We start from the raw sequence: 27,189 nt of genomic DNA, 5'->3' as shown, positions 1-27,189 counted from the left end.
CGCACTTGAAAAATGTGATATCGCCCCCCAGTGGCCAATTTCTTTTAAATTTCTCACAGACCTTTGGGGCCCACTGAGTTTCGTTCCAATCCGCCTCTGTTAACCTCGTCTTACAGGTCCTCAAACTTCTTCGGCCAATGATGGCCATATTTTTTAAGATACGCAAGTTCCTTACAGACACTTTAGACCAAGACCAATTTTCATGTCGATAGGACAAACGGTTGCTTATGGCTGTTTTATGTTTTTTCCCTCTTATAGCACCACCAAGTGGCCAAGCTCCACGACTTTTTTTTTTTCGTGACCTCAGATTCAGCTCTTACATGCGAGTTTGATGAAGATATCTCATTCCATTTAAAAGTTATAGCTGTTTTAGTCAAGACAGAACTAAACCTGCCCCTTTCGAACGTTTTGGCGTCCCTTTGTGACGGTGAGTCGAAAGTTCAACTTTTTTTAATAATTATTGATATTCACTCTCCAGAGAATCTTCCTGCTCTGGTTTGGTTACGATCGGATAAAAATACCTAGGACTAATTCACAAAAAAATGAGTTTTTTCAAAAAATTCAAAATACCCAAAAATTTCAGCTGAAGATTGAATCTGAGGCGTGCGTTTTGTCATGATCGCTGTAGCGCCCCCGTCAGGCCGATCGGGGCGAGCCTTGGTGATGTTGTAGGCGGTGTGAGTACAACCACTTGAATTAAGTTAGCTGCTATTTGCAATTGTTTAATTTAATATTAATAATAATAACTGAATCATTGTTTATTTATGATACACTTTGTTAGTAGCTTGTACCTGTGATTGTTGACCAGTCAGTACACTGTAAGAAAAATTGAAAAGATACTAGTAATTTCCTGGACATTATCCATTATCACCCTGTAACCTGAAAACACAATGTGTAATTTAAAATGCAGGTAAAAAACCAATACCGATAATTATTTCATATTAACATAATAGATTGTGCCTTATTTTTACTTACATTTCTTAGAATGTAGCATAATACACTGACTGCTTAAAGCCAAAGACTATAGAAATCCTTGAAAGGGACTTTGTTAAAGTATAATTGTTGAGAATGTGTAGTATCACTAGTTTACTAGCTATACAATTTTTTAAAAATGTTTGCGTCGTGATTACGCAGTGATGTCATCATGCAATGGCATGTCAGAGAGTCACTGTAGAGTTTGAAACGCCCAGCAAACAAACAAACCCTGTTTAATCATAGTGACTTGAAGATCAATGCAATGCTCCTTTCTTTGGGCTATTATTAATCAGCTAACAGTCATTTCTGTGCATGTATTTGTGTGAAAGCATCAGTCGTGCTGTTGTCCCCGGCCCCAGGTTTCTGGAAGATTCACATAAAGCACAGCAGAGATTCTGAACAGCTGTAATTCTGGCGAAGCATCTCTATGCAAAGAGACAACACTGAATCTGCAGTAACTATTCAAATCAAAGCCTTCATTTTTATCACTAAATATTTGGTCATCTGTACCTGTTTTGAAGGCAGAAAGTCAAGCTTAGTGATGTGAATATTTACTGTATTTGTGTGTTTGATCACTGAAAAGCTAACAGAGATGAAATCACTGTTTTCCTCTTGAACGTCTGGATTTATTAGGTTTGACTGAATGAAGTTTTAGTTTAATCATCAGTGGATCTGGTTGTTCATCATGTTTCAGGCACATTTGTTAAACGTGGAATCAGCTGTACCTGTGTTGCACTGCAAATATGACACCAAAGTGCTTCTGAACGTTGCAAACATTGTCTGCAGAAACACATTCACACAGCTGTTGCACCTTTAACCAGCGCGTGACCCTGGGGTCAGAGGCGGCCAGCAGCTTTAATGCTGCACTGTCTTTACGTAGAATGTTAAACAGCTGTAACTTGGTGTAAAGACACCTTTGGACACGCACACAACACCCTGAATGTTCAGCGGCACAAAGATCTTCACACTGATCGGAGTTAAAGTTTTTGACCGGAGCCAGCGTTACACAACCAAAGAAATCAAAGAGCAATGACTCTAGGCTTGACCACTAAGAGCAAGAAGTACTTTTGTGAATACATTTCTTCAGCTGATATTCTTCAGAAATGTTGAATGATGTCTTTCAGAGCAGCGTGGGTCCGTCAGTGATGATCCGGAGAACGGTCGGTCCGCGGCGCGGCTCCGTACCCGAGGACGCTCTGACGAAGGCCTGGATGTAGGACATATTTTGAGCGGAACGTTGTTCAAGGTTATTTAAAGACACCACAAAAGTAGGCTAAGTGTCACATGTCAAATCCCAAAAGAAAAACAATCCGAGTGCAATGATGAAAGAGCTCACTGCTAATAAAAGACAGTAATGAGATAACCGTCCATGAATTCAGATAATAAAGAAATGCATTTCTTTGTAAAGTTACACATGCACAAATGTTAAAAAACAAACAAAAAAAAACTCCTGTATAAAAGACCATATGCTGAAATCCCGGTTTCAGCAAGTAACGCTAAAGCTTCATTAGACTTGTGTGTTATTGATAAAAATGGCCCTAAAAATTATAACGGTTTGGAACAGAGTAAATGACAGATATTACATGTGAGGATCAGCTACAGTCTCAGAAGTCTGATGACTGTCTGGTTGCTCAACAAGACCATGTTTAGTTGATGCAAAAACACAAATACACCGGATCAGATCTCAGTCGTGATGTTTCTGGTCTGTTTGTGTGTGTAGGTCAAGCGTCGTGCGCATTTACCACGTGATTTAAACACTATACAAACATAAATAATGCTTTTTGATGTTTCCACGGACTCCCGCTGCTGTATTGTGGTGTATTTTCAATCTAAGCAGATATCAAACTAGAAAATAATAATGTAGGGCAGACGTGATTTCATCCAGCGCTTGTTGATTGTGAACATCAGAACGAAGGCGGATCTGAATGATGAGTCACATCAGGACGATTAAAAATAACTGATCTGAAGAAAATACACAGATGAACCATTTACAGTAACACGTAAGAAAATAAAAGGGGTTCATTTCATTCTGAGTTTAAGGAGACTTCACTAAACGAGTAGAAACGAGCGAACACGAACATGTTGAGATCACACCCTCTCTGAGTCATCAGAAAACACTCCGAGCGTCACACAGAACCAGGAAAACAGGAATAAGACGCCAGCTATCAACACAAGTGTCATTTATCACAGCAGTTTACACACAAACAATAGAAAGAAGCTTCGTAGAGTCACTGAATCGTTGCAGGGTTTTCTCTAAAGAGCGCCTGAACGTGTTTGAGCTCATCAGACGTGATTTTACTGGTGTTTCCACACAAAAACACTGATGAGGACAGCTAATGACTCGCCGTAAAACAGCACAAAGACAAGAGAAGTGATCTCAGAGAAACCCCCTTCACACCTGCGCAAGGAAACACAGACAAACGCTGAAGTGCAACAGAGGTTTATTGTCAATTATGCTCTAAGGACATCAACAAGCTGTATGCTATCATAATATGAATATCAAATTTCACTGCAATAAAGTGCAAGTCCTTTTGACTGTACATTTGTTTTATTTACTAGTGTATTGTGCCTGTAAGAGAATCGAAAGCCCTTGAGTTCAAACAGCACAAATGTAGCTAAAGCTGAACTTAAACTACACAGAGCTGAAGATCCCATCATCATCATCATCATCATCATCACAAACTCAGGTCTGTTAATCTGGGCACTGGTTCGTGTGTCTGACGGTAAACCGCATTAACAATCGGGAGGTTTGGTTTGGGTTCAAAGATTAAACATTCACTAGAGACGCGTTTCCTCGAGCAGGCCATTCCACCGGATCAGAGACGGAGAGGAAAAGATGACAAATAAACAGGCAGTTGCATGAACACGTGGCACAATCCAGTAACACAGAACAGTCCCATATTACAGCCTGTGCATAGGAAGAATAAAAGCACTTATGGTATCGGCAAACATCAAGCACATCCTAATGCTCGCTAGGGCTGGAAAATAAACCGAAGCATCGTGAATCGAGAAATGATTCAGCATCGATTCTGAGATTTTCTGAATGCGTCGTGATTCTTTCTGGAGTGGATTCTGAGCGTAGTTTTGAGCAGCAGGTGGCGCTGCACGCTCCAGAATCAGACGTACTCTGCTCGCTTCCAAATCCTTACACACTCCAACCTAAAATAATCATGCATAAGATTGGAAAAGGTTGAAGCGAATCACAAGGGTGTGTTTACATTAATCTGGCGTCATAAAAGCATTCTGAGCCGAGGTGAGATTACAGACTCAGCCGAACACACAAGTGCTCTTCAGCGCTCTTCTTCATCAGTATTTGAGTGTGCGGATAAACACTAGAGTAGAGCGCCATCTGCTGTTAAAATATAAACTCAATCCATTCCAGAGAGAATCACCATGCATTCAGAAGATCTCAGAATCCATATCGATTTATCGCCCTAATGCTCGCTCACGCTGGAGGGCAGATATGACAGCAGTCCAGTCCACTGGAGAGAAGCGAACCCACCCGCTCCGACCGTCTCTGCATAGAGAAAGCAAAGGCGATGAAGAAACGCAGCAGGGCTCCGAGCGAAGCACTATCTGTGCAGCAGCACGAAGGCCTCCAGCCGCTCGGGGATGTTCCCGCGGTACGCCAGGCCGTGTTTGACGATGGCGCGCGCCGCTAGACACTGCAGCGTGGTGTGGTTGATGGGCTGGATCAGGTTCTTGGCCAGCTCCTTCTGGTCCAGCAGGTCGCAGGCCGTCTGCTTGAGGGAGTTGGTGCTGTCGAAGTGCGTGCCGCAGGAGATCAGCAGGTTCATGATGTCGGGGTGGTTGTTGGACGCGGCCACATGCAGAGGGCTGTTATCGTCCTCGTCGCGGCAGTTCACGTCCGCGCCGCACTCCAGCAGGATAGACGTGACCTGGAAGGAGGGGAACTTGCAGACGGGGTATCGTCCCACGCAGGTGGTGTTCCGGTCCACCGCCAGGTGCAGCGGACTGAAGCCGTTCTTCCCGCAGGCCTGCAGCTTCAGGAACTTGTAGATGGTCTCTTTCTTGAAGTGGTCCTGCTCCACGGTGCACGGCACTTTCTCCAGCAGACAGATGAGGTGCAGGATGATGGACAGCACCTGCCGATCACAACGGTTCAGAACAGTGTTAGTCGAGTCACTATTATTTATAGAGCGCTTTTTACAATGCAGATCGTGTCAGAGCAGCTTTACGGTATTAAATGAGGAAATAGTGTCGGAATACTCTGCTGTTTAGGGATGGACGATATGATCATTTCTGGTATTTATTGCAATAATGATATCAATGAGAATAATTCAGGGAATCCTGTTTCTTTAGAGAAAAGTAATCTCTTTTTACCCAAAACAGGGTGTTGTGAGCATAACCGAGTACACACGTAATGTAATGACTGTTTAATTCATACTGGAAGCCGGAGGGCGCTCTTGCACAGAAACTCCACATATGCGTCGCAGAAGTACAACACTTCATGAAATCCCTAATATGGATTTTCACTGAATAAAACGCAGAGAGAGAAATTTTAACGGAGGAAACTCGAAGACAATAAACATATGTGACCCTGCAGCACAAAAGCAGTCATAAGCAGCACAGCTATATTTGTAGCAATAGCCAACAATACATTGTATGCGTCAAAATTATCCATTTTTCTTTTATGCCAAAAATCATTAGGATATTAAGATCATGTTCCATGAAGATATTTTGTAAATTTCATACCATAAATATATCAAAACTTAATGTTTGATTAGTAATATGCATTGCTAAGAGCTTAATTCGAACAACTTTAAAGCTGATTTTCTCAATATTTCGATTTTTTTGCACCCTCAGATTCCAGATTTTTAAATAGTTGTATCTCAGACAAACCATACATCAATGGAAAGATTGTATAAATGCTGTATCGATGTATAAATCCCATTTTAAAAACTGACCCTCATGACTGGTTTTGTAGTCCAGGGTCACATATTGCAACAATATATGGTGTAACTGTTCAAGGAATCCTGGGTATTTTTATAAGGATCGACATAGCCTTTCATTTCTGCCTCATTCTGTGATATGAAACCACATCTGATCACAAAAAGTTATTTCAAACACTCGACTTATGTTAAAAAGTTAATTTGGAGAAAAAGTACGTCAATAAATGATATCTTTGTTGGACGACAGGTTTGTAAACAGGCTCATGCACATGCACAACTGTATTGCACACGTGCTAATGTAGTACATTTATTCAAGGCTCAGACTGATTTTTTGGTCGCACTGTACAGCCGACCAAACCAGTTCCAGATTGAAGAAGTAGCTCCTCATTTAGCGATAAACTCCTCAATTTCACGTTCGCCTTCCGCCATGTCACTCCGCACGGTCGCACACAGAACTAGACTATCATTATCGCGGGAAGACTAAAGGTCATTGCACACGGAGTCTGAAATTCTCGTCCGAAATTTTCGCATGCTAAAAAATAAATACGAACATATGTTGTCAATCACGTTTACACACTGCCTCCGAAACTTTCATCCGTTGTTAAAAAACAAAACAAAACAAAAAAACGGACCAGGTTCGATTTTCTGTGTTTTCTCATCCGTAGCAAGCATTTTGATAGGAAAGGAAGACGAGTACAAAAAAACACATATGAAAATTTCAGACTCGGTGTGCAAGGACCTTTATTCTCATCGTGGGAGAATTTTTTATATCGCAAACGATAAGATATCACCCATCTCTGGCCAGACGAAACCAGCAGTTTAATTCTGAGAGCCTATTTTTGCAGTGTTTCACGGTGTGTCTGTGAAACGTTGAGGTAGCATCTTAGTAGTTTCGTGTGCGTGTGAACGTCATGGCAACAAACACCACAAAGTACCTCACATAGGAAACATTTAACGTAACGCATAAATGTGCATAACTAACGTAAATCAAGCAAGCTAGTATGCATAGGCCACAAAGTGTTGGCGAAATAACACATTAGCGGACCGGAGGGAATAATATGGAATTTTCAAGGACCTGTATCTATGTTTGTTTATTTTCAAAAACTTTCCAGAGCCTTGAAAATTTTAAATCAGATTCACAAACTTTCAAGGATTTCAAGGACCCGTGGGAACCCTGTTTCAATCTAAGCAGATATCAAACTAGAAAATAATAATGTAGGGCAGACGTGATTACATCCAGCGCTTGTTGATTGTGAACATCAGAACGAAGGCGGATCTGAATGATGAGTCACATCAGGACGATTAAAAATAACTGATCAGAATAAAATACACAGATGAACCATTTACAGTAACACGTAAGAAAATAAAAGGAGTTCATTTCATTCTTCATTTCAGACTTCACTAAAGATTGCAGACAGTCCAACAGAGAAACGAGCGAACACAAACCTGTTGAGATCACACCCTCTCTGAGTCATCAGCAGCGGTTCAACGGATCACAAATCTCACGGTTCGGATCATATTACGGTTGTTGAACCACGGATCAGATAGTTTTGTTCGGATTAGAAAGAAAAAAAAAAAAAAAAAAATAAATAAATATATATATATATAAATGTATCTTTGCTTTCCATTACTCAAAGCTAAGTACTACTTCGATACCACAGCAAAAACTCTACAGCTAATAAAAATAAGAACAAATACACAAATTACAAGCACAGATAAATACAACAGAACAATGTTACAAATAAAATAAGGTCGGTAGTATTCAGGTATAGAAATGGAATAATTAAGTGTAAAATAACACTGCATAGTGTTCACTGTATAAATTAAATTTGATTCATCTTTGTCAAAAACGTGTTTTGTTGTTTGGTATTTTGGTATTTATAGGCTGCTGCCCCTTTAAGACCTGATGCACGGATCACATCCGATTTCTTTTCTCAGTTTGTTCTCTTTCACTTAAGACATAATTGACTGCATTTACCAGAATGATTGTCGAGATTGGTATTTTGTCATAACTGATTTGAATAGATAGATACGAAAAGAAGGTTCAGTTCGGTGTTACGCGCTTCATGTGTGTGTCTGTGAACGTAGAAAACAGCGCGCGAGTAACGAATCGAGTTCCCTTTCACCTTTTCTTTTGCTGGAATGGTTTAAAATCACTTGCGTGTGTAAACACGTACAATTGATAAACTTTCACTCTATTATTGTTAAATTTTGCAATTAATCCGTGGATCACATGCGTGCCGAACCGCGGGGCCTGGTCCGTTCGGATCAACTACGATACGCTCAACCACTAGTCATCAGAAAACACTCTGAGCTCGCAAAATCATCGTATAGAACCAGTGTAATTTTAATGATTGCAATAAGTGCCGTTTTAATGATCATTAAAATCGAGCCCATTTCGATACGCAATTATTAAGAGAGTATTAGTTTCACCGTCAGTAAAACTTGGTATTCTCCATTACGCAAATATATTATTACAACTGTGGTTGTTTTGTTATGTTCTGTTTATTGTGAGATGTAGTAACTATAGTAACCACGGCGCCCATTGCCGTATGTTACCAGAAATTAGAGTGAAACACTTATTAACTTTTATAATGACACGTTTGGTCATTAACTTTGAAATGCATCATTATGCAAACACATGAGCAGAGCTCTGACATGAAAGACCCACGATGTGCTTCTGTATTTCTCTCCAATACGGTAGGAAATCAAATTAAATGAAATGTGGATGATGTTAACTGTGACAAGACGATTGACGGCAGTTTAAACAGTGACAGGATGCACGTAACTAAGCAACAGATCGTCCGTTAAAGACGCAGCTATGACGAAGTAGTATGTCCCAAAGCTTGCCTACTATTCTGCTACATACTCAAAAGTATGTACTTTTTCTTCACAAAAAGAGTACATACTTTTAAGGCATAGTATAAGTAGGCGAATTGGGACGCAGCATTAGTATCCACCTTTTTCTTGACGTAAAAATGGGCGCGGCCATTTGTAAATTTTATGGGTCTAGCTTCCGGTCTCATCCGCATCCAGCTATTTGTAGCTGTACAAAACAGTTCGTTTTGCTGCTTTATATTGAAAATTAGTGTATCTTATATTATTTTAATGTATTATCTTAATTATGAACACACTGGTTTGTAGTGCAAACAGTTTTACCGTTTACTGCACGTTGTTATTCTCCTCGTTATTTACCTATAGCGGCTAATGAACCGGAAGTCTCACCCATAGGCTTACTTCCGCGTTGAAGAAAAAGGTGGATAAACACTTAAGTAAGTGTGACAGTTAAGAACTTTGTGCCCTAACTACACGCGACGCGACAAGATTCTGGCGACAAGCAATGTGTCCACACCAGACGCGACAAAATCACTCAAATATCACAGCCAATCAGAAGTGTGGGCGGAGCCTCTCTAGAAGCACACTGCACTCGCAACGAAATGGATAAATTCATAATTTAATTCATAAATATTAAACTTTTTAAAATGATTAAATGTACATACTGAGTGACTGATACCATCTTTGTTATGGAGAACACTGGTTCGCACAGAGTTCCCAGTTTTAAACGTATATATTTGCTTATATTTATTTTCAAGATCTGAGGTAAAGTAAATCTGTTGTTGCTTTCAGTATGCTATAAGGTCACGCAAAATGACATTCAAACTCACATCAGACACGCTTAACTTTGAATAAAGCACATAATTACCTGAGATTATCTACGGTCATATAGTTTGAATGTTGTTGTTCCTGCCGCGACGTCGCGGAAATAGAAACCGTTCCTAAAATAGAAATTTTGCTTGTTGCGGCTAGTTAGGACAAAACCTCTGATTAACATGGAAAAGATACCTTTTATCGCGTCGCGTGGAGTTAGGCTGATGATACACAGGGAAACTTTTTGAGCAATATTGCCAGGCAACTTTGGTTAATGTTACAGTCAATTTGCAAACAGGTGATACACAGGGCCTATGACCACTCTTAAGTATCCAGATAGAAATGTGTTACCTATTTTCAGTGAGAACGTATCCAAGCAACACTGCTCAAAAAAAGTTGCCCGGCAACATTGCTCAAAAACTTGAATGAGTCTTAATGAAATCCCTTGCCTCAGGCTGATGATACACGGGGAAACTTTTTGAACAATGTTGCCAGACAACTAACAATATTTAGACTAGTCTTAAAAAGTTAGTCACCTATTTGTCTTCTTCAAGACTGGTCATAACTTTTTTAATTCAGTTATGAAATGGTAGATTGGTCTTATTTGTATTGGAAAAGTAAGACGGATTACCCCTTGGCAACTGCTAGTTGGTCAAACTACTTGAGACACAGTCTTAACATGGTGGCTAAGTTGATGCAGCTGGCCCCAGGTGATACACAGGGCCCATGACCAATCTTAAGTATCCAGACTCTCAGTGGGAAAGTGCTCAAGCAACTAGGGGTGCAACGGATTGTAGACCAGTCCCCACGGTTCGGCACGCATGCGATTCGTGGATTAACTGTTAAGTTTAACCGTCATAGAGTGAAAGTTTATCATTTGCACGTGTTTTGTCTTGCTGAAGTTGAATAGGGACTCGCACACTGTTTTCTTTGCTCAGCCGCTGCCGCACACACACGCAGAAAGAGAGAGAGAGAGAGAGGTGTGTTTCAGACAACGCCTCAGCGGATGGATACATACACACAAAGTTATGTTAAAATACCCATTTTGGCAAGTATTCTGGTAAACACAGTTGGTTATGTCTTAAGTTAACGTATACAGCTGAGAAACCAGATGTGGGTCAGTATTAGGTCCGTGCATTTAGTCTTAAAGAGACAGCAGCCTATAATACCTGCTTCTGTCTGCTAATCATCTGTATTTAACTTATGCAGTAAGCATTATTGTGTTGTTTTACACTTCATTTTTACATTTCTGCACCTGAACACTACTGTTACTGTCTTTATTTATAATTTTATGTTGTAGGCTGTTCATCTATGCTTGTAATTTGTGTAATTGTTCTTGTTTTATTACTGACTTCAGTAGTTAAGCTAGTTTCTGCTGGGGTACAGAAGTACTTAAAGTAAGCTTTAGTAATTAATGAAAAGCAAACTTTTTTTTGCTGATCCGAAAAATGATCCGATCCGTCACTCAAAATCCATAGTATGATCCGATCCGTGAGTTTCGTGATCTGTTGCACCACTACAAGCAACACTGCTCAAAAAAAGTTGCCCCTTGTATCACCAGCCTCAGGGAATTTTTTCCTCTTAGGGACACCCTTAAGTCAAAACACTTAAGGACTTTCATGCAAGCGAGCAGAGAAAAACAAGAGAATAAAACACCTTGCTGAGCTGCGCCGGATCGGGGCCGGGCCGCGGCTGCTTGATGGCGCGCTCGATCTCCAGCACGCTCTTGCTGAGGATCTCCATCAGCTCCTGGAAGGACACAGAGGTGCCCAGCAGACCCTTGGCTCGGTCCTGCAGCATGAAGGAGAAGAGCTCGGCGAAGGACAGCAGGCTGCTGGCCGTCATGGGGCTGAGCGGGTCCAGGTTGCTCTGCTGCATGTCTAGAGCGTACTTCCACAGCTTGATGCAGCGCTCGAAGTTGCCCGAGTCTGCGTAGACGGCCCCTCGGTAGCGGATGTAGTAGGACGTGTCCGGGTGCGAGGGGCCGAGGATGCGCTCTCGGATCAGCAGCGCTTGCATGCGCATGTCGTCAGGGTCAGCGATCAGGCCATCCAGCTCCTCAAACGAGTTCACCTCCTTGCTGTAGTCGTAGGCCGGCACCAGCTGCTTGGGCTCGTCCTTCAGGAGCACGTGGTTGGAGTCACTGTGCCGCAGATCCATGGCTCTCTTCCAGTACTTCAGCGCTCCCAGCAGGTCTCTCTTTTTATCCACGAACGTGGCCCCCAGCAGCTCCAGAGCGTTGATGCGCTCCGTTCTGCCCGTCTGAGGGTGCTGCGTGAGGAAGTCCACGATGTTGGTGTGGCCCGTCACGCTGGCGGAGAGCAGCGGCGTCATCCCGTAGCCGTCCTTCTCCATGGTGGCGCCATACTTCAGGAGCATCCTCATGATCTCCAGGCTCCCGGACTCAGCGCAGTCGTGTAAAGCCGTGTTACCTTCGAGACAAAGAGCACACAGAACACGAGTCGTCAGAGATGCGTTGATGAATATGACAGACATACTGACGATAAACAGAAGCTGCGCTAAAATACAGTCAAACCAAAAATTATTCAGACACCAGATATAATTTTTCATATTTTTTTACTAGTGGGTGCAGGACACTATAGTTCATTTATGTAAGTGAGGACAGCAAAATAACGAAAATTGCGACATATTCCCAAAAAATTCTTCATACAGTGGAAAACTGATAAAAATTTGGGATCAAAAATTATTCAGACATTTTGACCTGTGACCATGTTTTGCTTTGTGTTTTTTCTTTAATTACTAATGCGACCTTTTTTTACACACAGACTGAACAAAATGAAGCATTGCTTGGTAATTGGTTGAGATAAATTGTTTTTATCTAATTGTGTTCTTAAATTTAATAGCTGACAGCTTTTCAACCCAATTCATTAAATACCTTTCTATCAAAGTTATCTGACATCATCAAGATCAATTTGTTCTGACACAGTTTAACTCTTAGTTCTTGTCATTTTATTACCATTTTCTAAACTATAGAGAATAAACTGAGATAATGTGAGAAATGTTGAAGGTGTTAGAATAAATTTTGTTTTGGCTGTATATTTATTTGTGCAGCACTTGCGGAACCAAACCAGAGGCGTTTAGAATCTGAAATGCTCATCATTTTCACAATTCTGTTGTCAACACTGCTGCTTCTCACAGAACTTGCTTCAAAATTCTATGAAATTCACACTATTGATCTGAACTGAATCAACCGTGAACTAGCCTGATCTGAATAATGACTCTATTGTCTTTTAGAGCTGCTTTACAGCAGAATCTGAACTGAAACCCAGCTGAGTTTCCATTATTGATTCCTCTTGATCTCTGTGAAGCTGCTTTGACCCAATCTGTTTTGTAGAAAGCGCTGTAGAAATACAATTTCATGTTGATGCAAAAGCCATTCTTAAAAGACCCACAGAACCAAAGAAATAAGCAAATCACAATGACATTATAGTGAGGACCTTGTCGACCCTGTCGCCTCTGGCTTGCTCAGTTGGGGACACTTCATTTCTAGCGATTATCGTCTACATGATTGCACAGATACTATTTAAACTAAACTGAGCTGGACAATGACATCTCTGAATTCAATAATGAAATGCCTTTAACTGAAAATTGAGTGTTTAATCTTATCATTATACATTACTGACACTCTATCCTCCAATTTGATACTGTTAAGTGCTTTGACACAATCTGTATTGATAAAAGCGCTATATAAATAAAGGTGACTTGACTTGACTTATAAAGTCTAAATAAAACAAGCAATACTAAGAATCAATAGGCCTAAATGTTCATGAAATCCACACGGTCAGTCTGACAACAGCAGGTCATTCAGAGAATGGATGAAACACCACCACATCCCTAATTTGGACAGTACAACATAAAATTGCCAACGTTCACGAACTTCCCAATTGATTGTGAAGGATTACACTAGCTATGTTTCCATCCAAATCTGCGAATTTAACTTGTTGCGTGTAAAATAGGAATATCAAGTAAAACATTTGTGAATAACGTTTCCATCCAGCAAAACGAAAAGAACAAAATCATAACTTCCTGATAAAATGGCACCAAATATCTCAAAGAAAAAGGTAATTTACTGCACTAGGAGAAGTATATGCTGTATCGTGAATAAAACGGCTGCTGACCAATCAGAATCGAGGACTGGAACTAACCGTTTTATAGTATGTATTAAATTACTTCCACCACAGAGCACGCAGATGAAACACAAACACAGTCATGTTATCTCGCTTTCTGAGGCAAAGCCTGCTGTTTGGAAACTCAGTCGTGAAATCAGTTCTGGGAGGTCATTTTACCGAACCACTCTGACGACAGACTTTGGCTCAGGCGTTTTCTAACGACCAAAACAACATTTCAGACGCTGTGCGATGCGATCGGTGCGCTGGTTAGTCCAGTTATGGCGTCCTATCATGCAAAAAGTCACATGACTTTGTTGATGCGCATCGAGGAATTTCTTCCGTGACTGTTTCCATCGTAGTTTATGCACGTTTTGGTATGGGACAAAAAAAAATTTATCCAGCTCAATTGAGTATTTTTAGAATTTATGCATATCTTGCTGTTTCCATCCAGCATTTTATTTTGCGATATCCCAAAATACAGATATTTTTTTTCCGGAGAGAATCGTAAAGCTGTATCTTTCTCTTATAAATATGATAAAACTAAAGACTTTTTGGAGATATGAAGGATGCAGTACTACTCTACAGGCACTCAAGATTAACATGAGATTGGTTGAAACTGTGTGTTATGCCCCCTTTAAAAAAAAATGTATTAGTAGTAAATGTTGAATTGACACACTCTAACATGGAACAATACTTCTACAGCTTTCATTAATCTTAATGTTACAAATGGAGTCTTATAAAGTATTACCATTTCATTTCAACAGTCATGGCCATCTTTAAATATCTACACAAAGGCCATAGCATTGAAATTACATACATATGAATATTGTATTTATACTCTCACACTTTAACTGCTTCTATTCTAGAACACACAAAATATGGCAGTCACACACTGGGACACACACACACACACACCGGACACGTCACGTTCAATTCAAGCCGCGGTCTAAAACAGTTAATTTAATCACCAAACGGTAAAAAGTTCCCTTTCTAAAACGAACAAAGCAGCACAGATGAGTTTGAAGTTCAGTGCAAACGGAAAGAGAAAGCGCAATCTATATTACAGCTCTATACAAAACATACAGACAAAACGTTTCACTGAAAAATGCACACAATTTTACAGCCTAGAGTGAAGTCATTATGTACATTAACAGCGATTTGGGAAAAATATAATGTCATTTAATGGAAAACCATGTGAATGGCACTCTGTGGCGCGGCAGGATTTTCCGCAGTTAAATCTAGGGCTGCTCGATTATGACAAAAATCATAATCACGAATATTTTGGTCAATATTGTAATCACGATTGGGCCACATAACCAAAAACCTTTTTTAATGCAAGTCTAAAGTATTCAGTTAACAGCCTGTAGAAACTGAATAATCAAATGTAAAATAAAACAGCATTCACTGTAAGAATGTGCAATGAAACGGATGATGATGATGCATCGTGTCTGTGCGGTCAAACATTTTATGGTCCTACGCCTCCCACAGACAATATAAACATGTAAATACAGCACTTAAATTAGTGATTGCTATCAGGATGTGAAGACACTTTCAATCAGCATTACAAAAAGTGTTTTTGAACCAAATCACCTGCCCTGCCTTTAACTAAAGCGATGACAGCATCTCTAGACCGAATGCGGAGCGCTGCAGGTCTCACCTTTCACGCTTTTCCGGTTGACATCGGCTCCTTTCTCCAGCAGGTACTGCGCGATCTCCTTGTGTCCTTTATAGCAGGATATCATGAGGCAGGTGTGTCCGTGCCTGTTGGCCACTTCCAGATCCGCTTTGTGCTCCACCAGGTATTTGACTATATCCAAGTGTCCGTCGAAGCACGCGGCTCTCAGCGGAGTAGAGTTTGTAAGAGTCGTGTTGTTCACAGAGGCGCCGTGACCCAGCAGAGACTGCACGACCTTCAGGTGTCCGGCGGCCGAGGCGGCCCACAGCGGCGGCGCTCCCTCGATGATCTCCCCGTCGAAGTTCACCGAGCCGCCGACCTCCACAGAAGCGCAGCAGCACTCGATCAGGTACTCCACCAGCTCCAGATGCCCGTACCGCGCGGCCATGAGCAGCGGCGTCGCTCCGTTGGTCTTCTCCGCCATGAGTTTCATGACGTCGTGATCGCTCTTGTTCTCTAAGAGTTTCTGGAGGAGCCTCAGTTTGCCGTCTCGGGCGGCGTTGAAAACAGCAGTTTTTAAATCCATGGCATAGGGTTGCCCCGCGGCTCCGTCCTACAAACAACAACAACGAGATCAGACACATACTCCCTCATGCTTTCAATACAAGCTTCCAGTGTAGAGATGCAGCCTGAGAAATCGATAAAAATGTGACGAATCAAGTTGGTTGAGATGTTAAACGAATCGTGATATAACTGAGGGTTTATATGTCGTCAGAAAGTTTAGGTGAGATGTTTGTGCTCCACACAGAGATGTGATCTGATCATCTTCAGTCTGTCTGGAGCGACATGAAGAAACAGAGCAAACTGAGACTAAATCCAGAAGAACTGTGTCTCTGCTTCAAGAAACCTCCTGCAAAAGATTTAGGCACTTGTGTAAAAATCCTGTCAAAAATAATGTCATGAATAGATTTTCTTGATTAATCAACTTCTATGAACTAAACTAAATCAACATTTGTTGTGTGTTTAAAGCAGCTTTTGTCCACTCGAGCAGAGTTTCTCAGGAGGTTTCTTGAAGCAGAGACTCAGTTCTTCTGGATTTAGTCTCAGTTTGTTCTGGTTCTTCATGTCACTCCAGACAGATGATGATGATCAGATCAGACAAATATCACTGGATTATTACAATTAATGGCTAAATGAATGTTTGGAAATGTAAACTGATATTTCCTCCCGACACACTCCAGCAGAAGATAGAAATAACTGACTTAAAACCATGTTTAGCTGCTGATAATACTAGTGCTCTAATCGTTTTGTATTACTTTTTCAGCTGATTTGGGAATAGTTTTAAAATTTCAGTTTAGTTAATTGACATATTTCAATTTCACAAAGAAATGTGCCGCATTTTGTCTAAGAAACCTTTTTATTTATAATGTGTCTCAAATCTCTTTTTTTATATAAATGTGAGAAAAACATATTGTGAAATCACTTCCGTGAATCGTCACATCCCTATTCAACTGTTTTTGTGAATGGTTCCGTCATGTCTTTCCAAATCCGCACGACTGACGGTCTTCAAGAGCTCAGTTTTTAAGCAACATCCTGACATTCAACAAGTCACACAAACTAAGAAGATCTCCAGCTTGCGTGTGGAGCCGTCATATGACTTCAGAAGACAGGGGTATCTTGCACAAGTCATCACAGTTATGGCATCTCGAGCAAGATATTCCTCAGTATCCAGCACTGAAGAAAAGCCACACATGAGTAAACGATGACACAATTAATCCTGAACTCTTCTTTGAAGGTGTTTATGCGTCAGGTGAAGTTAGTGAGCAATCAAACCGGCGAACTATTGCATAAACTGCTGAGCCTAGTCCTAAAAGTTAGTCATCCAGTCATAAAAAGATCTATTTTGAATCTGAAAAGTTCACTGCTAGTTAGTCAAACTAGTTCTTCAGACCCAGTCTTAGTTAAGATTACGCAACTAACCCCTGATGAGTGACGTTCAGGATTTTCTGTAATATTTAGCTTGATCCAGGTAAGTTTGTGTGTGTTATTCCTACACCACCTACAGCGGATAACCCATAAACGGATATGAAATATTGGTGGAGTGTATATGACTTTATCACGTGATCAGAAACATGAAACTAGCACAGCTTTGTATATAATCAATTAGCCTACTGTATATTCATTATAATGACGATCAGTCGTACAGTTTAGAGGCATTACATGTACAGATATTTGTCCGATCACTATCAAACACTGAATTATTATTATTATTATTATAAGTGCAGTGCTCATTATCTGTTGACACCCAGCACAGGCGTTTCACGGAAGATTTTCACCTCAAACAACACAGTTTAAGCAGTATTCTCTCCTGCCACAGAGAGACCCGGGATGGGAATCGTTATCGTGTCGTTTTCTGTCGTTAATTAGCGCTTCAGACCGAAGGCCGCACTCACCGCTCGCGCTGGGTCCCTCACGGTCGCGATCGTGTCCGTTAACGGCCGTTTATTCGCGTTGAACGACAGGTCCACAGGCACACAGACTGCGAAGGTAACGTTACTTTAGCTCATACCGAGTCCAAATAATATATACGTTAACGATAAAAATAGCGCGTCGCTGCGGCTCTTCCCTCCCCCGCTTCCTGTAACATCGAGGTCCTCCTCATTAAACACACTCGATCGGTGTTCCACGAACTCCAGAGCCTCACGAATCCGACATTATTCTGCTTTTAAGTCCATTTCTCGGTTCTGTCGTTCAGATCTTGACGAACGCTGCTCCGCTGCTGATTTTCCCGTCGGTAACAGCGGCCCGAAGGTTCCGCCCCTTTCGCGGGTGATTGACAGCCAGGCGAACCAATCACGGCGTCGTCAAACGTTTTCCATTTAAAGGTAAACGAAAAGAGTCACGACGCGAGCGCTTTTAATAACGCGGGCGCGTGAGGAGCGAACGGAGCGATTCTCGGGGATTGATGAAGGAGTCCGGTGTTTTACTCCTCAGTGAGCTTTGAGAAACCGATTCACAGAAATAATCGAGTTGTTAAATATTAATCTTCCTCAGATGTGACTGTTCACTGCAATATCGGTGTTCGCTAACAGCGCCCGCTAGAGGCCAGAGAGAGCAGCGCATACTGTAACACTGTACTACTGTACAGTGCGTGTTGATGTTCTGCTCATATTTTTTTTCCAAGCACATTTTACCAATTCCAAACCACATCAGTCTTAATAACTACTAATGATTTTGTATTTAATCATTTATAAGTTATATATAATTGTTAACAAGGGCTGGAAGTAAAAGAGTGATTCCTGGGATTCAGTGCCTTTTGTGTCCCCAGTAAAGATCGTGATATTATTGCCTTAATATTTCAACAACATCAATTTTAAAGTTGTATTTGATGTAAAAAAAAAAAAAATAATAAAAAAAAACACATTGTGAACTTTAAGCATATTTAAGTTTATATATATATATATATATATATATATATATATATAATTCTAAACATTTTACAGCATTTTACACCAAATATCACAATTTTTCCTATGTTCCCTGCACTAAATATGAGTGATTTTTATTTTTTTAGATTTTTCACCTTGTTTGGTATATCAGAGATAGTTTTCTTTAATTAATGTATATATATACTTTGCAAGTATTAAATTCACACAAAAAAAGAATAATAAACATTTTTAGCTTGTCCCTCAGGCAATCCATCTCATGAACACTTGACAATAATGTGGAACACACAACACTATTATACATTTATTTATTTAACACACTTATTTACATTTCAAATTTGAACATATCATACCTGTATATACATAATTGTCTATTTTGTATATTATTCTTTTTATTATCTGTGTCCTGTCGCTGTTATTCTGTCACACTGTGGAGCTTCTGTCACTAAAGCAGATTCCTCGTATGTGCAAACATACCTGGCAATAAAGCTCATTCTGATTCTGATAATATTGTCCACCCTGTTATATTCGACTACTGGCCCTTTAAATGAAAGTTGGAAAAGGGGAATTTATATCTAATCAAACAGCTGACATAATTAGCTTGAAGGGAAAATAACTGGGGAAGGTGAGTGAGGGCCTCTGTTTTGTTAATTGTCTGTTTTTGCTTATTTTATCTTTCCAGTCTGATGTGGTCAACTTCAACATGTCCACCCTGTTAAGGGGAATATGAAAGAAGTAAATGGAAATTCTTATTTGTAAAAGTACCATTAAAAAAAAAAACATTACATTTTTTGTTTGACAGACCTGTGTTAGCATTTTTGCTGTACTTACTGTAATGGCTGATTTTAGGTCAAAATGTCCACCCTGTTAAAACCTAAGAGGCTGGACACATTTAGTGTACATAGTGATAGTGGCAGCAATTGATGTTTAAGTTGAAGTTGTGTATATAAACTTTTAAAATTTTAAATATTACATTTTATGTATTCATAAATATTTAGAATTGTTGTTCATTTGTCCCTAACAGGGTGGACATTTTTGGTCCTCTTTCTCATTTAATTTAGCTCATAATTGCTTGAATTTATATACCTAAGGTTGCATATACCATATATTTATATACCAAAATAATTTTTCACATGTTTTACAGCTCCCTATTATGATTACACAAGAACTCATTTTTTTAAGTGTTGTGATGTCCAAAAGGCACAGAATCCCAGGAAAGCCTCACTCAGGTGTGCATAACTTTCTTTCACAGGTGAAAACTCACTCAATTATTAAATGTATATTCATTTTTCTGCTTACTACTTGTTTTGTGCATGCTTTACCAGTGTTGTATGTAAGCAAAGTCATTCCAGTAAAGTACTATAAAAACGAAAATGGATTTATGCATCGATTCCACGTTTCTGCTTTATTTTTCTTACAACTGTGGGAACTGTACAAAGAAAACATTTGCTTTCATGCTAAATGCAAACGAATGTGATTTAGACCATAAGCAGTGACTCAATATTGAAGAAACCTGTACACACTCATAATTATCTTTACACAGCCGATGTCAAATTTACACTGCAAAGGCAGCACAAAAACGCTTCTGAAGCGGCATTTAGGTGTCTTTACACATTTTGTTTAATGCTGATTAGGAGACATAAATGCATTACACAGCTGAGTTAAGGCTGCTCAGAATTCAAGTGTAAAGATGCAATTCTACATCAAAGCCAGGCTAAATTATGACTGCTCAGGCTCTAGTATCAAAACTATACATGCATTTATGCCACCTCTGAGCAGCATTAAACAGTCTGTGTAAAGACCTAAATGCCGCTTCAGAAGCGCTTCAGTGCAGTGTAATCTGGCATATGACTGAGCATTAAAGAGCAAAGAGATCTGCTGTAGAGTTATGCTTTATGAGCTATTACAATCTAGGCTAGTGTAATGCGTGAAACAATCCTTTAAACCGGTGAGTTTTGCTATAGTTTATGCACAAACAGATCCACATCTGAATGAATGGATGGAGTCAATACGCATTCAGAGATATAACAAAACAAAAAAAACCTTTTAATCCACCTCAGCTGATCAGAGTCACTGTGCAGTGCATTTCTCTTCTTGCATCTTAAAATAAATTATACTTGATAAGATTTGCACTTAAAAAGAAAGAACTGTAAGATTCTTTGAGACTTTCCTCCAGACATTTATTAACCAATTCAAACAAGAAATCAATGCACCGCTAATAAAAAGAAACACCTAATAAAAAAAAATTTAAAAAAACACCAATTACACCAACATCATGAAAAGAAAACGACGACTAGGAAACATGAGCAAGGATGCCTGTTTTGTACAACATAAAGCAAATAAAGCTCTCTCGCATTCAAACTGAACTAAGTCTCGAGTGATGAAGATGATGATGATGATACAATCAGACGAGTATTAACTGCACTGGTGTGTCAGGCAGGTCTACAGTGTCTGTACATCCTTCAACATTCACATACATGTAAAGAGTCAACACACAGCCACAAAATAAATAAAGCAGTTTAATTTTCAGCGCTGACATATTCTGCTGGATATGAGCTGAGGATCACACACAGGACTAAAGAAAACAAGCTCAAGGAGTTTGTTTAAGTAACTCATTTGTATAAAAACCCTTGGAGGTGACCCAGTTACGATCCCACGCGGGTTGTAGTGGTTTTCTTGTCTGAGAAGAAGCTCCTGAGAAGAACCACCTGACTGATGCTGACCACCAGCAGGATGAAGGCCTCCCCGATGGACCAGAAGGCCACCCTGGTGTTCAGATCCTCGGCTCGGCTGCGGCCCTGAGCCTCTCGCAGACGGAAGTGCGTCTGATAGTCGATCACGGACTTCAGGGCCTCGTGAATGGAGACGCAGGCGGATTCCATCTGGAACGAAGCAGCAGCGTTAGACGCCGTCTCAGCTTACTTACAGCGGTGACCACAATCATTACAGCACTAGTGTTATCAGCAGCTGAAAATGGTTTTAAGACTGTTATTTCTATCTTTTGCTGTAGTTCGTCACCTGTGTTAAAGCCGTCACTCGGTTCTCGTTGGGGAAAAGCGGAGGGTCGTCGCCGACCTGAAAGTCGAAGTACACGGTCTTGTGCGTGAAGGTGGAGAACTCGTTGCTGAAGCAGAACTTGAAGGTGCCGTTCCTGGAGGCGGTGAAGGTGAAGCTGTCGTACTGCTTCTTCATCTCTTTATAGAGAACCGTCCCGTCCGGATCCTCCAGACGACAGTCCACGTCATAGTGACCGCCGGTGACCACCTGAGGAAAGAGACCACGCGTCAAACCACAGACGAGAACTAAACCGCCAGACTTGCTCTGAGTTTCCTGGCAAACTCTAAATATGAACACTGCAAACACTGGAGGAAACCGCTACCGAGACGCACACAACACGGCAGAACTCTGATAGACTGCATTTCTGCAGGTTTTTAAAATGTAAATTTAAAGGGATAGTTTCACCCAAAACTCTGACATTAATTACTGAGCCTCACGTCGCTCACAAACCTTCGTTCATCTAATGGCGCTACAGGGTGACGCGGAGGAGGAGAATTGGATTTTATAAAAAATATCTTAATTTGTGTTCTGAAGATGAACGAAGGTCTTACGGGTTTGGAACGACACGAGGGTCAGTAATTAATGACAGAATTTTCATTTTTGGGTGAACTACGTTTACTGTGAAATTGATCAAAATGAAACGAGTTTATAATTAAAACAAGAACAAATATTTGCAGATGAGCTCAGAAAAATCTAATTCATTCAAAGTAAAAAGTTTTTTATACCTAATTGACATATGTTTTCATGTTTATCATAAACACTTCATTTTGATAAATTTCTCAGAAAACAAGACTTCATATCTAGTGTTGTGAAAAGTACCAACTGCGACGCCATTCGGTACTGATTGTAAAAACGTCCATTTCCTGCTAACATTTGAGCAGATTCTTCGACTGCACTGATTGGTCATTGTGTTCACGCGCTCAACAGATATGACTGTGATTGGCTACAACGATCATCTCTTCACAGAAACACACGGGAGCGTTTGGAAGCGGACACCTAATATATCTCCACAAAGATGGATCCGCTGATAGACGGTAGATAGATAACTCAATTCAGCCGATCTGCTGAAACTCTAACTCTATGCTCTGCTCTAACTCTACACAGTGCTCTGCTCTAACTCTACACAGTCGTTCTGCTCTAACTCTCATGATCGCTCTTCTATAACTCTATGCTCTGCTCTAACTCTACACAGTGCTCTGCTCTAACTCTACGCAGTCGTTCTGCTCTAACTCTATGCTCTGCTCTAACTCTATGCAGTGCTCTGCTCTAACTCTATGCTCTGCTCTAACTCTACACAGTGCTCTGCTCTAACTCTATGCTCTGCTCTAATTCTACGCAGTCGCTCTTCTATAACTCTATAGTCGTTCTGCTCTAACTCTACGCCGTCGTTCTGCTCTAATTCTACGCAGTCGCTTTTCTCTAACTCTATGCTCTGCTCTAACTCTACGCAGTCGCTCTTCTATAACTCTATGCTCTGCTCTAACTCTACGCAGTCGTTCTGCTCTAATTCTACGCAGTCGCTCTTCTATAACTCTATGCTCTGCTCTAACTCTCACGCAGTCGTTCTGCTCTAATTCTCACGCAGTCGCTCTTCTATAACTATGCTCTGCTCTAACTCTCGCAGTCGTTCTGCTCTAATTCTCGCAGTCGCTCTGCTCTAACTCTACGCAGTCGCTCTTCTATAACTCTATGCTCTGCTCTAACTCTACGCAGTCGTTCTGCTCTAATTCTATGCAGTCGCTCTGCTCTAACTCTATGCTCTGCTCTAACTCTCATGATCGTTCTGCTCTAATTCTATGCAGTCGCTCTGCTCTAACTCTACGCAGTCGTTCTGCTCTAACTCTATGCTCTGCTCTAACTCTACGCAGTCGTTCTGCTCTAACTCTATGCTCTGCTCTAACTCTACGCAGTCGTTCTGCTCTAACTCTATGCTCTGCTCTAATTCTACGCAGTCGCTCTTCTATAACTCTATAGTCGTTCTGCTCTAACTCTACGCCGTCGTTCTGCTCTAATTCTACGCAGTCGCTTTTCTCTAACTCTATGCTCTGCTCTAACTCTACGCAGTCGTTCTGCTCTAATTCCACGCAGTCGCTCTTCTATAACTCTATGCTCTGCTCTAACTCTACGCAGTCGTTCTGCTCTAATTCTCATGATCGCTCTTCTATAACTCTATGCTCTGCTCTAACTCTCATGATCGTTCTGCTCTAATTCTCACGCAGTCGCTCTTCTATAACTATGCTCTGCTCTAACTCTACGCAGTCGTTCTGCTCTAATTCTACGCAGTCGCTCTGCTCTAACTCTACGCAGTCGCTCTTCTATAACTCTATGCTCTGCTCTAACTCTACGCAGTCGTTCTGCTCTAATTCTATGCAGTCGCTCTGCTCTAACTCTATGCTCTGCTCTAACTCTCGCAGTCGCTCTGCTCTAACTCTATGCTCTGCTCTAACTCTACGCAGTCGTTCTGCTCTAACTCTATGCTCTGCTCTAACTCTACGCAGTCGTTCTGCTCTAACTCTATGCTCTGCTCTAACTCTACGCAGTCGTTCTGCTCTAACTCTATGCTCTGCTCTAATTCTACATGATCGTTCTGCTCTAACTCTATAGTCGTTCTGCTCTAACTCTCGCAGTCGTTCTGCTCTAATTCTACGCAGTCGCTTTTCTCTAACTCTATGCTCTGCTCTAACTCTACACAGTGCTCTGCTCTAACTCTATGCTCTGCTCTAACTCTATGCTCTGCTCTAACTCTACGCAGTCGTTCTGCTCTAATTCTACGCAGTCGCTCTTCTATAACTCTATGCTCTGCTCTAACTCTACGCAGTCGTTCTGCTCTAATTCTACGCAGTCGCTCTTCTATAACTATGCTCTGCTCTAACTCTCGCAGTCGTTCTGCTCTAATTCTCACGCAGTCGCTCTGCTCTAACTCTCACGCAGTCGCTCTTCTATAACTCTATGCTCTGCTCTAACTCTCACGCAGTCGTTCTGCTCTAATTCTATGCAGTCGCTCTGCTCTAACTCTATGCTCTGCTCTAACTCTACGCAGTCGTTTGCTCTAACTCTATGCTCTGCTCTAACTCTACGCAGTCGTTCTGCTCTAACTCTATGCTCTGCTCTAACTCTACGCAGTCGCTCTTCTCTAACTATATGCTCTGCTCTAACTCTATGATCTCTGCTCTAACTCTACGCAGTCGCTCTTCTCTAACTCTACGCAGTCGCTCTTCTCTAACTCTACGCAGTCGCTCTTCTCTAACTCTACGCAGTCGCTCTTCTCTAACTCTACGCAGTCGCTCTTCTCTAACTCTATGCTCTGCTCTAACTCTACGCAGTCGCTCTTCTATAACTCTATGCTCTGCTCTAACTCTACGCAGTCGCTCTTCTATAACTCTATGCTCTGCTCTAACTCTCAGTCGCTCTTCTCTAACTCTCATGATCGCTCTTCTATAACTCTATGCTCTGCTCTAACTCTACACAGTCGTTCTGCTCTAACTCTATGCTCTGCTCTAACTCTACGCAGTCGCTCTTCTATAACTATGCTCTGTTCTAACTCTACGCAGTCGTTCTGCTCTAATTCTACATGATCGTTCTGCTCTAATTCTCACGCAGTCGTTCTGCTCTAACTCTACGCTCAGCTCTAACTCTATGCTCTGCTCTAACTCTCGCAGTCGCTCTTCTATAACTATGCTCTGCTCTAACTCTCATGATCGTTCTGCTCTAATTCTACGCAGTCGTTCTTCTATAACTCTATGCTCTGCTCTAACTCTACACAGTCGTTCTGCTCTAACTCTATGCTCTGCTCTAACTCTACGCAGTCGTTCTGCTCTAATTCTACGCAGTCGCTCTTCTCTAACTCTATGCTCTGCTCTAACTCTACGCAGTCGTTCTGCTCTAACTCTACGCTCAGCTCTAACTCTACGCTCAGCTCTAACTCTATGCTCTGCTCTAACTCTACGCAGTCGTTCTGCTCTAATTCTACGCAGTCGTTCTTCTATAGCTCTATGCTCTGCTCTAACTCTACACAGTCGTTCTGCTCTAACTCTATGCTCTGCTCTAACTCTACGCAGTCGTTCTGCTCTAACTCTATGCTCTGCTCTAACTCTACGCAGTCGCTCTGCTCTAACTCTATGCTCTGCTCTAACTCTCACGCAGTCGCTCTTCTATAACTCTATGCTCTGCTCTAACTCTACACAGTCGCTCTGCTCTAACTCTATGCTCTGCTCTAACTCTCACGCAGTCGTTCTGCTCTAATTCTCACGCAGTCGCTCTTCTCTAACTCTATGCTCTGCTCTAACTCTACGCAGTCGTTCTGCTCTAACTCTATGCTCTGCTCTAACTCTACGCAGTCGTTTTGCTCTAATTCTACGCAGTCGCTCTGCTCTAACTCTACGCAGTCGCTCTGCTCTAACTCTATGATCTCTGCTCTAACTCTACGCAGTCGTTCTGCTCTAACTCTACGCTCTGCTCTAACTCTATGCTCTGCTCTAACTCTACACAGTCGCTCTGCTCTAACTCTACGCAGTCGCTCTGCTCTAACTCTATGCTCTGCTCTAACTCTACACAGTCGCTCTGTGTAATGTTACCTGGAACTCCAGTGTGCACTTGGTGCCGATGGTGATGTCCTCGTAGAAGCACTGCTTGGCGTTGTCTGGCAGCTCGAAGGTGAGTTCTGACGCGCGGACCCAGCCGAACATCAGCTGAGCACACAGCAGCACAAACCAGGCCAACATGTTCTCCCTCAGGTCCGCTGAACCACCACTGTACAGAGCTGCGGCGAGAGACAGATTCCTGTCAGAAACAGCAGCTCCACAGCGTTCAGAGATTATGATAACATATGCAGCAGATATTGCGACGCGAACCCGGATGTTGATCAAGCGGCGGTCACGCGACGCGAGCTCGCGCTCAGCGCGTTCAAACACCTCCGTGAACGCAAATATGACAATATAAATCAATTTGCTGTTCTAAATCATCGGCTTTACGGCGAATAACGATGAATAGTGATGAGTGCGGCTTACCTCGAAAGCGAACCGGAAGCAGGAAGTTGTTTGACGCCTGTCATTGCACGTACGTGCGTAACTACGTCACAAAACGTCAACGTGGCTTTTCCGCAGTTTTAAAATTGTTAACCACAAACGCAAGATTATGAAGTTACCCCCAGTTTTCTCACATTAAAGACGATATTAAATCTTTTAATAAATTTTTTTTTGGTGTTTTTGTATAATTTTTTATTTAATAGGCTAATTAATTTATGTTTTGTAGGAAAGATTGTTATGTTTATTGTTATGTGATCTGCTTATTTTTCTTCTCATTTATTTATTTATTTTTAATGTATTATCTCTCTCTCTTTTGAATTTTAATCGCTATGTATTGTTTGGTCGTCCCGTTTTTTTTTCTTCAAAATTGTTAATTTTGTT

General features: G+C 41.2%; 2 protein-coding genes across 4 annotated transcripts; both read right to left on the bottom strand.

Annotated features, from left to right (window-relative positions):
• Positions 1–3,399: 3,399 nt before the first annotated feature.
• fem1c (fem-1 homolog c) lies at positions 3,400–18,156 on the bottom strand. Its single transcript, XM_058784637.1, has 4 exons — positions 17,735–18,156; positions 15,324–15,894; positions 11,193–11,968; positions 3,400–5,081 (listed from the first exon to the last, which is right to left on the bottom strand). The coding sequence occupies exons 2-4, from the start codon at positions 15,865–15,867 to the stop codon at positions 4,548–4,550; spliced, it is 1,854 nt and encodes a 617-aa protein (XP_058640620.1). The 5' UTR covers positions 15,868–15,894; positions 17,735–18,156; the 3' UTR covers positions 3,400–4,547.
• A 1,957-nt stretch (positions 18,157–20,113) lies between these two features.
• On the bottom strand, positions 20,114–26,871 carry tmed7 (transmembrane p24 trafficking protein 7). 3 transcript variants are annotated; one of them, XM_058784653.1, is made up of 4 exons: positions 26,791–26,871; positions 26,359–26,543; positions 21,746–21,991; positions 20,114–21,609 (listed from the first exon to the last, which is right to left on the bottom strand). In XM_058784653.1, exons 2-4 carry the CDS (start codon positions 26,503–26,505, stop codon positions 21,373–21,375), a joined length of 630 nt encoding a protein of 209 aa, XP_058640636.1. In that variant the 5' UTR covers positions 26,506–26,543; positions 26,791–26,871; the 3' UTR covers positions 20,114–21,372. The 3 variants fall into 3 exon arrangements, with proteins under 3 accessions (XP_058640636.1, XP_058640637.1, XP_058640634.1); XM_058784654.1 differs by lacking the exon at positions 26,791–26,871 and adding an exon at positions 26,635–26,784; XM_058784651.1 differs by lacking the exon at positions 26,791–26,871 and having other exon boundaries at positions 26,359–26,628.
• Between the last annotated feature and the right edge of the window lie 318 nt (positions 26,872–27,189).

Source organism: Onychostoma macrolepis, chromosome 08 (assembly GCF_012432095.1).
Source record: "Onychostoma macrolepis isolate SWU-2019 chromosome 08, ASM1243209v1, whole genome shotgun sequence".
NCBI lineage: Eukaryota > Metazoa > Chordata > Actinopteri > Cypriniformes > Cyprinidae > Onychostoma > Onychostoma macrolepis.
This window is presented reverse-complemented; position numbering and strand designations above follow the sequence as displayed.

Excerpts from the sequence above, each read along its gene's own strand:
- fem1c (XM_058784637.1), bottom strand. The coding sequence starts at position 15,867 with ATGGATTTAAAAACTGCTGTTTTCAACGCCGCCCGAGACGGCAAACTG. Across the intron at positions 11,969-15,323 it reads CAACCGGAAAAGCGTGAAAG|GTAACACGGCTTTACACGAC; the intron begins GTGAGACCTGCA and ends TTTGTCTCGAAG. Across the intron at positions 5,082-11,192 it reads ATCCGGCGCAGCTCAGCAAG|GTGCTGTCCATCATCCTGCA; the intron begins GTGTTTTATTCT and ends TGTGATCGGCAG.
- tmed7 (XM_058784653.1), bottom strand. The coding sequence starts at position 26,505 with ATGTTGGCCTGGTTTGTGCTGCTGTGTGCTCAGCTGATGTTCGGCTGG. Across the intron at positions 21,992-26,358 it reads AGTGCACACTGGAGTTCCAG|GTGGTCACCGGCGGTCACTA; the intron begins GTAACATTACAC and ends CTCTTTCCTCAG. Across the intron at positions 21,610-21,745 it reads GAGTGACGGCTTTAACACAG|ATGGAATCCGCCTGCGTCTC; the intron begins GTGACGAACTAC and ends GCTTCGTTCCAG.